The sequence below is a fragment of the Stegostoma tigrinum genome, chromosome 14 (assembly GCF_030684315.1).
Source record: "Stegostoma tigrinum isolate sSteTig4 chromosome 14, sSteTig4.hap1, whole genome shotgun sequence".
Classification (NCBI taxonomy): domain Eukaryota; kingdom Metazoa; phylum Chordata; class Chondrichthyes; order Orectolobiformes; family Stegostomatidae; genus Stegostoma; species Stegostoma tigrinum.
Genome location: NC_081367.1, coordinates 42,195,853 through 42,209,335, shown reverse-complemented (window position 1 = coordinate 42,209,335; position 13,483 = coordinate 42,195,853). Strand labels below are relative to the sequence as shown.

The window sequence follows — 13,483 nt, the reverse complement described above, 5'->3', positions numbered from 1 at the left end:
CTACTAATTACATGATTATCATTAGTTTCTATTAAACATTTCATAATTTACATTTACACAGTCTTCCATGGCTGCAGATCACCTCAAATGCTTCACTGTGATTGAAGTATTTTTATAGCATGTTTTTTTTAAATTAGAAAATGTGACTGTTAATGCGCTCATAGCATGGGCTAATCACCTCGCTTTGACAGAGCTATTTTTAAATATCAGCAGGTAATATTTCCGAATTCAGGACAAAAACTGCTTAGATGTTGAGAATGGGGGTTGAGTTCAATCCTGTCAGTTGATGTTTATAACGAACCCTTGCTTAGTTTTGAATTTTTTCATCCTGCTTTATGTAATGCTGTTTCAAGACCTTTCTTTACAGTGCATTCAATTAATGCTATGGGATTTGTTGCAGCAATATGTCCTATTGTAACCTTTGGCTTTTCCATTCAATCTTTCAGCAAAATGGTTTGCCTTTAGAGAAGTGATGATTCAAATAGAGTCAAAGTATATTCCTCTGAAGGGAAACGTGGAGCAGTCAAAGCTGGAGCTCCCTGGATGATGGAGAAAGAGATAGAGAGAAAAAGAGAGACAGAGGCATGCATCATTAGAAATAAGCCATAAATAACAGAGTTGTATGTTTTGGAATTGTTTGGGATAAACCTCGTAAAAACCTTTGGACTTGTTTTCAGACCCGCTCTGCAAAAACACATTCCAAAAGGAGTTGGACAATAGTCTGTTCCCTACCATAGTCATCTTGAGAGCAGGGTGAGAGTGCAGGAAGGACCCGAAAGGAGGACTCTGTTCACCACCAGCCAAACTTGATCTTGGTACATGTTTGAAAGTTCTGGTGATGAGGCATTCTGCCAAATAAGTTTGTGATTTGACACAGGAAATCATCTGACAGCATACAGCACAATTGAACAAACTGGAGTGTTGCAAAACATTGTGGCAGGATCCAACCATTGTACATGGAAAATGGTACAAATCTGCTGCTCAGATCTGATGTTGATTTCCAAATGATGGGCACTTGTGTCCACTTCAAACTAGCTTTGGGAGCTAAAATGAATTATAGCAAGGGTGAGGCCATGTTCTTTAGGGAATAGGCTAAACAATCCTTTGTCTTCTCACTGATAATGGGAACTGCAGATGCTGGAGAATCCAAGATAACAAAGTGTGTAGCTGGATAAATACAGCAGGCCAAGCAGCATCTCAGGAGATGCTGCTTGGCCTGCTGTGTTCATCCAGCTACACACTTTGTTAGCTTTGTCTTCTCACTGTTAGGTTTATTCGACTGAAAGTGTGATGGCATTGGTGTGGGAAGATCAGGCCCCTGAACTGAAAGGAATGGGTAGCCATGGTGAAATAGAAACTGGGTATGAGGCAAGGATGGTCCCACTCCATTGCAGTTGAGAATCTGCTCATCAGCTGTGTGGCAGTCTTGGTGTTGCTTTATGTGGTGCAAGTCTGGCTCATAATCTGCACTTGCTCCATAGTGCTCACCTGCAACACTTTTGCAGCGTCTTAAGAACAAACATAGACTGAGTCCACTGGGACATAAAGTTCTCTATACAAAGGGAGAAAATATGCACCCAATGTTACCTTCATCCTGATGGCTGCTTTGTATGTGGCCCCAACAGGTTGTGTGTGGACCCGAGCTGCTCAAACACCAATTATAACTATGTGCTGAGGTTCTTCTCGTGATTATTAATTTCATCCCTCTCCCAGCAGCAATCTGAGATTGAACAGGTGTCACATTTGATCTCATACTTTGGCAAACATTAACACCGCCTGACTTCATCCTGGCTCAGCTCACATGCTGCTGAAACCCCTGTTCATGTCTTTGTTGCCTTTAGATTAACTATTCCAAATCACAGCTGCTGAGTCTCCCAAATTCAGTATACTTGAGATCATCCAAAATTTGCTTGACTTGCACCAAGTCACATTCGCCTATTTTGCCTATTCTTGCTGATCTACATTGGTCACCAGTCCAACAATGTCTTTATTTTAAAATTTTCATCCAGATTTTCAAATCTCTCTAGGGTCAAATCTCTCTCTCCCTCTTTCTCTTTCTCTTCAGCCTCACAACTCTCTGACATGTCTGTCCTCTTAATTCTGGCCTCTTGTGCCTCCAGTTTGAATTTCCATGATTAGTGGTTGTGCCATAAATCATTTAGGCCCCAATGTCTGAAATTTTCTCCCTATATTTCTCATCTCTCTCACCTCAATTTCCTCTTTTGAGATTCTCCTTAACGAGAATCTTTGATCAGCTTCTTGGTTATTTGACCTAATGTCCCCTTATGTGCTTGAGTATCATATTTTATTTTATAATGAGTGTGTGAAGTGCCTTAGGACAGTTCATTATGTTAAAGGTGTTGTATAAATGTAATACTTGGAGGCTCAGGATCTACAATCAAGAGAGACGAAGGACATGTTTTCCTCTGAACACTCTTGTCCGGCACATAGCAGCTTTTTCAAGCTTAGGCCTAATTCCTGGTTGCTCTTGGCTGGATAGTTGTGAATCACTTTGTAATAAATAAAGGATGTGAAAGGTTCTATATAAATGCAAGTCATTCTTTGCATCCTGTTTTGATTAGGAATTGATGAGTGACACAATGCAACACAAATTGAGGGGTACTCGACAGTTACCTCTAAGATGAACTATTTTTTGCTGTTCTGTGATTACAATTCAGTGTAAAAGTGGCAGGAATAGTTGAAATTGATGTTGGACCTATTAGATAATATTCCTACATTAATTAGTTTATTCCCATAATTCAAGCTATTAATTTGATTTCTTTATGTTTCAGTACTGTCAGTGATTTTTACTGTTAATTTAAATTTGGGAGACCAATAATTACAATTCACACAACCTCATATTAAATCCAAAATAATGGGAACTGCAGATGCTGGAGAATCCAAGATAACAAAGTGTGAAGTTGGATGAACACATCAGGCCAAGCAGCACCTCAGGTGCTCTCTTGGCCTGCTGTGTTCATCCAGCTTCGCACTTTGTTATCTCATATTAAATCCAACACCTTTACTGAAATTTTAAAAAAAACAGTTGCAATTAAACCACACAATCATTCTTCAGATGATCAATCAGGCAGAGTGATGTTTGATCAAGATCTGACTGCTTTATTCACAGGATCATTGTCAACAATGCGTATCTTCTGTCTTCACTGTGAGCTGTTGAGTGGTCATTTTCAATGGTTATATACAGAATATGCAGGTTTCGAAATAGCTCAATGACAATTCCCTTCTGGATATGAATTTGTTAATTGGGTGCACATTCAGCTCTTGGTTGGTTAGCATATTCCCAAGTGGTCGTCCATTGGCTTAGTTCTTCCTGTTCTGCTGTGGTTTCTTGTATGCCTTAAATCAGCTGCTACTGTTTTCAACCAGTTGTGCTGTCATTACAGTTTTATTCAGCTGTAATTATCTATTCAGTGTCAATGTAATTAGCAGGTATTGTACCCATCTGGCTTCCACACAGCACTGAAATCTGTCCCTTCTCCTATACGACTGAATACTGTAATCTTAATTCGAAAGGATTTCTTGGTAAAAGTATTTTCATAAATTTAAACATACCGTCTAAAATCCAGAAAGAAAATGCATAGGGAAGAAAGCACTCAGTGAGTTACATATAAATAAACAATTTTATGAAGGTTGGACTTATGACTTTATTATTACAATACTCAAGAGGAAATAATTTCCCAAGGGTGGTGATGATTGTAGAAGCTAGATGACAGCTCTCATCTTTGTCAAGAAATGGCAAACTTTCCAAATAATTGCAGCACTTGCTAAAAAACATCATATTATTAGTTTCTTGTCTCCAACAACAGTCCACAGTGAAATTACATTGGCATTAATTCAAGATATTTCTGAGTTGTCAAATTACAGAAGTCACATGTAACAGAATCTTAAGTAATTAGGACATCACACAGTTCAACAAAACAACTTGCATTTCTTTGAAAAAGTAAGACTAATTTTACTGGATTGGTTTGTTTTTAATGCTGGTTAACTGTAGAGAAACAATGGTAGTAGAAGATTTGATAAGAAGAATACAAAACTGCCAATCATAAGCAAATTTAAAAAAAGGGGCAGGAGCTGATGACACAACCTCTTGAACCTGTTCACCATTCAATATGATTGGCTCAAGTCCACTTTTTCACCATGATTCTTTAGGACCGGAATTCTGTCTATCTCAGCCTTCAATATATTCAATGATGGAGCATCTACAGCTCACTGGAATAGAGAATTCGAAAGATACACAATTCTTTGAGTGAAGAAATTTCTTAAAATAGCTAAAGGAAGATAGAAGTTGAAACTTTCATCTTGTGCTCATCTGGACTAAATCACAAGAAACTGACAGACTGACTGGGAAAAAAGAGACACCAATTTATTCAGCATGAGAGAATGGTGCTGATCGGTTGTGTCATATTTTGTGAGGGGATATAGCAAAAATGTCAGTTTTAATTCTCAGACAAAGCAGTAGATTCTGATTGGCCAGCCTGTGGTAACAGGAATGCAGTAGAAATCGGCAGTGTCCATGGCCCCTTTTTATTCATGAGGATTGTGCAATGCATGTACATCTTCTTACGAAATAAAACATGTTCCTCTGCGTTCATACATGTAGGTTTAGCAGACACAAATGTATCACACTGTGAGCCTGACTAATGTTATTAGATTGGATTCCAGTGTAACTCTTAGTTTAGTCCAGACTATTTAATACATTATGTCCAATTGCAGAATACATGTAATGGCAGACTGACTTCTCTAAGGCTTGTGAGCATGGGCTGGTCAAGCATGACTGACATGTTGACGGCTGCAAATTAGTTGCTTGATACAGTCCCAATCCACCCTAAGCAGCTCTCTCCCATACTTATGTAGTTGGATTTGTTTAAGATTTTTATTTGTATTTAGTGCAAGTCACTTTGAAATTTGTATAATTGTATTATATGCCAATAGTATAATGATTACAATTTCCCATTGAATCTTTTACTGTGAAATTACCAATTAATCCTACATCAGTGCACAATGTAAGATGTAAAATAGCTTGATCATAAGTTGGTTCCACAGCATATTGCTCCCAAGAAACAGTCTTGAAAGCTTTCTACAAACACATTTTCAAGCATCTTTGCCAATTTGATTAATGAATCTCCTCCATAATTATTATATTGCCTTTGTTACAAGCTACGAATATTTATTTTCTAATGCTCCATACAATTATATAATTCCTGTTGGGAGAGCTATAAACTAAGCTGTCCAATGATTTTTCATTTTGGTTTTCTACTTCATTATATTCTGAGCCAGGATCCTGTCAAATTAATATCCTTTACAATCAGTGCTACCCTCATTTTTCCTTTCTTCTGTTCTTGCAGGTAGGGAGTGTCTGCAAAGTGCTGAAATCTAGAAAAAAACATATTTGAAACACTTTTGTATGTAAGAAACTAATGATGCCATGTTTTATTTGAATCTTAGGTGGTGAGGATTGTTGGATGATTGTAGTGGGAAGAGGAATGAAATTAATGTAATAATTAATTAATTAAGATACGGTAAGGATGGCAGGGCAAATGATGTGCTGTAACTACTGATTGTGGGGTTTCCTAGGCCTTAAATTGACACATTCTTCACCTGAACCATGATGGGACCTGTGCTGTGGCACATTGTATAACAAGGACAATAGACAGAACTTCAAACTAAATATTGGTGGTGAACAATCAAGTTTGGGAAGCTCTGATGAATTAAATAGTGAAGTCAAGGTAGGAAAGCAAGGTAAAAATAAGGAAAAAGATGTTCAAAGCTTGTGAGAAAGAGTCAAAGCGTCTAAACAAAAGAGTATACTGGCAGATAGGGGCTAGAGCTTAAAAAGTAGTGATTGCAAGTAGCATTCATAACAAGTAGGAGAACTGATAGCAAACGTAGAATTAGGTATGTAGGATTTGGTAGCCATTACAGAGGCAAACAGAAAGACTGGGACCTAAATATTCAAGGATATATGATGTTTAGGAAGGAAATCAAGCGCGGAAAGTGTGGAGTGGGTAGTATGTCTAAGTGTTTGAGAAGATCTGGGCTGGAGACAAAGTGGCCTTCCTGACTAATTCGAATAAAATCCAAGGTGGGAAGGCTCAAAATAAACTTACCACGCAGAAAACGGCAAAGAAATTTTATTTATTCCTTTATGGGATGTAGGTGTTGGTGGCTCAGGCAGCATTTGTTGCCCATCATTAATTAATGCAAGAAATTACAGAGAGTCGTGAACATAGCCCACTCCAAAATGCAAACCAGTCCTCCATCCATTAACTCCATCTATACTTAGCAAAGGAACCTCCTTAGGAAAGGAACCACTATAATCAAAGACCCTCACACCCCAGTTTTACTGTCTGCCCCCTCTTCCGTTGAGTAGAAGATATGAAAGTTTGAATACACTTGTGAACAGCTTCTTACCCACTGTTATCAGACTTTTGAATGGACTTCTCAAAAGCTAATTCTGATCTCTCTCTCTCTCTCTGCACCTTCTCTATGGCTGTAATACTGTACACTGTGTTCTGCTGCCCTGATGCACTTTATATGGTACCATCTGCTTGTATAGCATGCAAAACAACACCTTTTCACTGTATCTCGGTAGATGTGACAACAGTAAATCCAACAAATTAATCAATCAAATAATTACCCTGCTGAAGGTGGTGGTGAGCTGCATTCTTCAACCACTGCAAGTTTTTCAGTTGTAGTGGCATGCACAATGCTGTTGGAAAGGAGTTTCAAGACTGTTCACCCAAAAGTAATGAAGGAGTGGTGGTATAGTAACAAGTGTGATTGGAGAGGAATTTCTAATTAGCAGCCTTCCCATGCATGTTCTTCTGGGTGGCAGAGACTGTAGGCTTGGAAGGTGCTGTCAGAGCAGTCGTGATGAAATAGTGTATCTTGTAGATGGGCACACTGTTGACACACTGAATTGGTGGGGACTGTCGAAGGTAGCAGATGAGGCATCAGTCGAGCTGTGTCCTGGATGGTGTCAACCTCCTTGAGTGTTCTGAAGTTGCTGCATTCAGGCAAGTGCACTGTATTCCATTACACTTCTCAATTGTGCCTTGTTGATGGTGTACCAACGCAGGGAAGACAGGGGGTGCACAAACACAGCGATGAGTGAGAAACAGCACTCATGGCCACACATATACAGTGTATATTGAAAGTTGTAATATTATATAAAATACCATGAAAAGACTGTGAGAAACACTATATAGGCCAAACTGAAAGAAAACTGACAATGAGGATACACAAACACCAATTAGGCACCAAGAGACATGACCAATTCTCACTTGTCTCATTACACACGGACAAAGAGGGACACAACTTCGACTGGAACAACACATCCATAATCGCACAAGCCAAACAGAGATATGCCAGGGAATTCCTGCAGGCCTGGTATTCTAACCTGAACTCTATCAACAAACACACTGAATTAGATCCTGTATACAAACCACTGAGAAACACAACCAGGAATGGTACCAAACACCCCAACAAACTGAGGCACATAAATAACAAGTGGAACAGAACCACATCGCTTTGCTGGAGGCGCACTGACAATGTTACCTAGCAGGGTGACAAAACATTTGCAACTAAACCCATCAGCTCGGTGAGCATTCCTACAACCTCATTAACAATGCCAGGTACAAATATTCTTGAAAAAGTGTAAGTTCTGTGCTTCAAACTTTCGTAATTTATTTGAAACTCTGCATGAGTATGGTGATCCGCTCAGTGACGTGCTAACATTAAGCTATGCCATAATGGGAGGAATAATACCTCAAGGATTTGAGAGTCTCCTTGTACTGTGATGGCTATGATCCTTTTGGGCAGGGATCTCAGATATCCTTGCAAATTCAGAAGCCACACACATATATGCTGTGGCTAGCACCTGTCTGTTCTCAGACACTTGTTACTACGTGCAGTTTGTCCAGAACAGGAATGTGTGATGAAGGCAACACAACCAAAATAAGTGACAAAGTTACACACGGGACCATTAGACCCTTCACATTTGTCCCAGCAGTTCCACCATTGATGGTTTGCAATGTTATAAACACTAAACGGATTTCATAAAATAGATACACGCCAGGTATATATTTTTGTGGTGGAAATCAGAACTGAAATAACTCCACAAAGGCTGACAGCCCATCACCAAATCACCCTTTATTTACATGTGCATAGCACATTACAGTGACCCACTTAGCACAGAGCCAGCTCCTAGATTGAACAGAACCTCTGTCACACCTAATTATATCTATCAGACAGGGTTCCCTGACTGAACTAGCTTCACAGCCACTATCATGGAACTGATATTCTGAGGTCCACCTGGTTGACCTCGTCCCAATCACTACAAGCCAAAAGAAACTGACACAACCATACATTTAGAGAAGGGCATTCAAAGGGAAATCAGCCAACACTTAGTAAAACCCCGTGAGTCTCTTCTCTTTAAAACGTGTATGCTGGTTTATTTGACATTTACAAAACTGAAATCAACAGATTTTTTTCTTAAACTGGCATATCAAAGAATATGAATCTAAGACGGATAAATTTGGTACATTGTGACACAGAACAAGTGGTCTACAGAGGTTGTATCGCCTACTCATATTTCTATCCCCATCTACTTTACATTCCTATGATTCTATAATACACCAAACATTCGGATCCACTCAAGCATCAAAAACATCAGAATTTAGTGAAGTGGATGCAATAATGCATTAACTATTTTTAAAAGGTATAGAATAGCGCTCATCACATTTATACAAACAATACAAATTGGTTGGGATAAAGTAACTTAAACATAAAACGGTGTGAAATTTTAATAAAAGCGTGCTATTACTCATTCCTCTGCTCTGATAGACTTTGCCTTTCACTTTGAACTCCGCCGGAACCTTCGAGTCGGGGCCGCTGGATCCTGGGGATCGGATTCCTGACGCACAGTCTGGCCGTTTGGTCACGTGTGGGAGTCGCCTCGAGGTGGGGCCATGGGTAAGAAGAGAATGGGCGGCGGTGGGGGCCTGGGCCGAGCTATCATCAAAGACAAGAATCAGGCCGCGGGGAGACTGCGGAAAACTGACACCTGGGTGAGTCTGGTCAGGCCTCTCCTCGGGACCTCCGACTGCACCTCCATTCAAGCACCCCCACACACTTCTTCCCACCCCCCACACACTTCTCCCCCCCCCACCCCACACACACTTCCCACCCCCCACACACTTCTTCCCACCCCCACCCCCCACACACTTCCCACCCCCCACACACTTCCCACCCCCCACACACTTCCCTCCCCCACACACTTCTCCCCCCCCCACCCCACACACACTTCCCACCCCACACACACTTCCCACCCCACACACACTTCCCACCCCACACACACTCCCACCCCCCACACACTTCCCACCCCCCACACACTTCCCTCCCCCCACACACTTCCCTCCCCCCACACACTTCCCTCCCCCCACACACTTCTCCCCCCCCCACCCCCCCACACACTCCCCACCCCCCACACACTCCCCACCCCCCACACACTCCCCACCCCCCACACACTCCCCCACCCCCCCACACACACTCCCCCCCCCACACACTCCTCCCCCCCCCACACACACTCCCCCCCCCCACACACTCCTCCCCCCCCCACACACTCCTCCCCCCCCCCACACACTCCTCCCCCCCCCACACACTCCCCCCCCCACACACTCCCCCCCCCACACACTCCCCCCCCACACACACTCCCCCCCCACACACACTCCCCCCCCACACACACTCCCCCCCCCACACACTCCTCCCCCCCCCACACACTCCTCCCCCCCCCCACACACTCCCCCCCCCCCCACACACTCCTCCCCCCCCCACACACTCCCCCCCCCACACACTCCCCCCCCACACACACTCCCCCCCCACACACACTCCCCCCCCCCCACACACTCCCCCCCCCCACACACTCCCCCCCCCACACACTCCCCCCCCCCACACACTCCCCCCCCCACACACTCCCCCCCCCCACACACTCCCCCCCCCCACACACTCCCCCCCCCCACACACTCCCCCCCCCCACACACTCCCCCCCCCACACACTCCCCCCCCCACACACTCCCCCCCCCCACACACTCCCCCCCCCCCACACACTCCCCCTCCCCACACACTCCCCCCCCCCCACACACTCCCCCCCCCACACACTCCCCCCCCCCACACACTCCCCCCCCACACACTCCCCCCCCCACACACACCCCCCCCCCACACACTCCCCCCCCCACACACTCCCCCCCCCCCACACACTCCCCCCCCCCACACACTCCCCCCCCCCACACACTCCCCCCCCCACACACTCCCCCCCCCCACACACTCCCCCCCCCCCACACACTCCCCCCCCCCACACACTCCCCCCCCACACACTCCCCCCCCCCACACACTCCCCCCCCCCCACACACTCCCCCCCCCACACACTCCCCCCCCACACACTCCCCCCCCCACACACTCCCCCCCCACACACTCCCCCCCCACACACTCCCCACCCCCCCACACTCCCCACCCCCCACACACTCCCCACCCCCCACACACTCCCCACCCCCACACACTCCCCACCCCCAACCCCCCCACACTCCCCCCCCCACCCCCCCACTCCCCCCACCCCCCACACACTCCCCCCACCCCCCACACACTCCCCACCCCCCACACACGCCCCCCCCCAACCCCCCCACACTCCCCCCCCACCCCCCCACTCCCCCCACCCCCCACACACTCCCCCCCCACCCCCCACACACTCCCCCCCCACCCCCACACACACCCCCCCCCACACACTCCCCCCCCACACACTCCCCCCCCCACACACTCCCCCCCCCCACACACTCCCCCCCCCCACACACTCCCCCCCCCCACACACTCCCCCCCCACACACTCCCCCCCCACACACTCCCCCCCCACACACTCTCCCCCCCCCACACTCTCCCCCCCCCCCACACACTCCCCCCCCCACACACTCCCCCCCCCACACACTCCCCCCCCCCACACACTCCCCCCCCCCACACACTCCCCCCCCCCCCACACACTCCCCCCCCCCCCACACACTCCCCCCCCCCCCACACACTCCCCCCCCCCCACACACTCCCCCCCCCCCACACACTCCCCCCCCCCCACACACTCCCCCCCCCCACACACACTCCCCCCCCCCACACACTCCTCCCCCCCCCACACACACTCCCCCCCCCACACACTCCTCCCCCCCCCACACACTCCTCCCCCCCCCACACACTCCTCCCCACACCCCCCCCCCCACACACACTCCCCCCCCCACACACTCCCCCCCCCACACACTCCCCCCCCCCCACACACTCTCCCCCCCCCACACACTCCTCCCCCCCCCCACACACTCCCCCCCCCCCACACACTCCCCCCCCCCACACACTCCCCCCCCCACACACTCCCCCCCCCACACACTCCCCCCCCCCACACACTCCCCCCCCCACACACTCCCCCCCCCCACACACTCCCCCCCCCACACACTCCCCCCCACACACTCCCCCCCCCCACACACTCCCCCCCCCACACACTCCCCCCCCCCACACACTCCCCCCCCCCACACACTCCCCCCCCCCCACACACTCCCCCCCCCCACACACTCCCCCCCCCACACACTCCCCCCCCCCCACACACTCCCCCCCCCCCCCCCCACACACTCCCCCCCCCCCACACACTCCCCCCCCCCACACTCCCCCCCCCACACACTCCCCCCCCCCCACACTCCCCCCCCCACACACTCCCCCCCCCACACACTCCCCCCCCCACACACTCCCCCCCCACACACTCCCCCCCCACACACTCCCCCCCCCACACACTCCCCCCACCCTCCCCCCCACACACTCCCCCCCCCCACACACTCCCCCCCCACACACCCCCCCCACACACTCCCCCCCCCACACACTCCCCCCCCCACACACTCCCCCCCCCCACACACTCCCCCCCCCCCACACACTCCCCCCCCCCACACACTCCCCCCCCCCACACACTCCCCCCCCCCACACACTCCCCCCCCCCACACACTCCCCCCCCCCACACACTCCCCCCCCCCACACACTCCCCCCCCCACACACTCCCCCCCCCACACACTCCCCCCCCACACACTCCCCCCCCACACACTCCCCACCCCCCCCACACTCCCCACCCCCCCCACACTCCCCACCCCCCCCACACTCCCCACCCCCCACACACTCCCCACCCCCCACACACTCCCACCCCCCACACACTCCCCACCCCCAACCCCCCCACACTCCCCCCCCCACCCCCCCCACTCCCCCCCACCCCCCACACACTCCCCCCCACCCCCCACACACTCCCCACCCCCCACACACGCCCCCCCCCAACCCCCCCACACTCCCCCCCCCACCCCCCCCACTCCCCCCCACCCCCCACACACTCCCCCCCACCCCCCACACACTCCCCCCCCCACCCCCCACACACACGCTCCCCCACACACACGCTCCCCCCCCACACGCTCCCCCCCCACACACTCCCCCCCCCACACACTCCCCCCCCCCCACACACTCCCCCCCCCCCACACACTCCCCCCCCCCCACACACTCCCCCCCCCCACACACTCCCCCCCCCCACACACTCCCCCCCCCACACACTCCCCCCCCACACACTCTCCCCCCCCCCACACTCTCCCCCCCCCCACACTCTCCCCCCCCCCCACACACTCCCCCCCCCCACACACTCCCCCCCCCCCACACACTCCCCCCCCCCCCACACACTCCCCCCCCCCCACACACTCCCCCCCCCCCACACACTCCCCCCCCCCACACACTCCCCCCCCCCACACACTCCCCCCCCCCACACACTCCCCCCCCCCCCACACACTCCCCCCCCCCCCACACACACTCCCCCCCCCACACACACTCCCCCCCCCACACACACTCCCCCCCCCACACACACTTCCCCCCCCACACACACTCCTCCCCCCCCACACACACTCCCCCCCCCCCCCACACACACTCCTCCCCCCCCACACACACTCCTCCCCCCCACACACACTCCTCACTCCCCCCCCCCCCCCACACACTCCCCCCCCCCCACACACTCCCCCCCCCCACACACTCCCCCCCCCCCACACACTCCCCCCCCCCCACACACTCCCCCCCCCCCACACACTCCCCCCCCCCCACACACTCCCCCCCCCCCACACACTCCCCCCCCCCCACACACTGCCCCCCCCCCACACTCCCCCCCCCCACACACTCCCCCCCCCCCACACACTCCCCCCCCCCACACACTCCCCCCCCCACACACTCCCCCCCCCCACACACTCCCCCCCCCACACACTCCCCCCCCCCACACACTCCCCCCCCCACACACTCCCCCCCCCCACACACTCCCCCCCCCACACACACCCCCCCCCACACACACCCCCCCCCACACACACCCCCCCCCACACACACCGCCCCCCACACACACCCCCCCCCACACACACCCCCCCCCACACACACCC

General features: G+C 51.0%; 1 protein-coding gene across 2 annotated transcripts in view; it reads left to right on the top strand.

Moving 5' to 3' along the window:
* lsg1 (large 60S subunit nuclear export GTPase 1) overlaps positions 1-13,483 on the top strand; it is a 44,794-nt gene that overhangs the window by 4,320 nt on the left and 26,991 nt on the right. For both annotated transcript variants that reach the window (XM_048542892.2, XM_048542889.2), the window contains exon 2: positions 8,866-9,089. In XM_048542892.2, coding sequence (XP_048398849.1) covers positions 8,991-9,089 — 99 coding nt within the window. In that variant the 5' untranslated portion in view covers positions 8,866-8,990. The remainder of the gene's footprint in view (positions 1-8,865; positions 9,090-13,483) is intronic.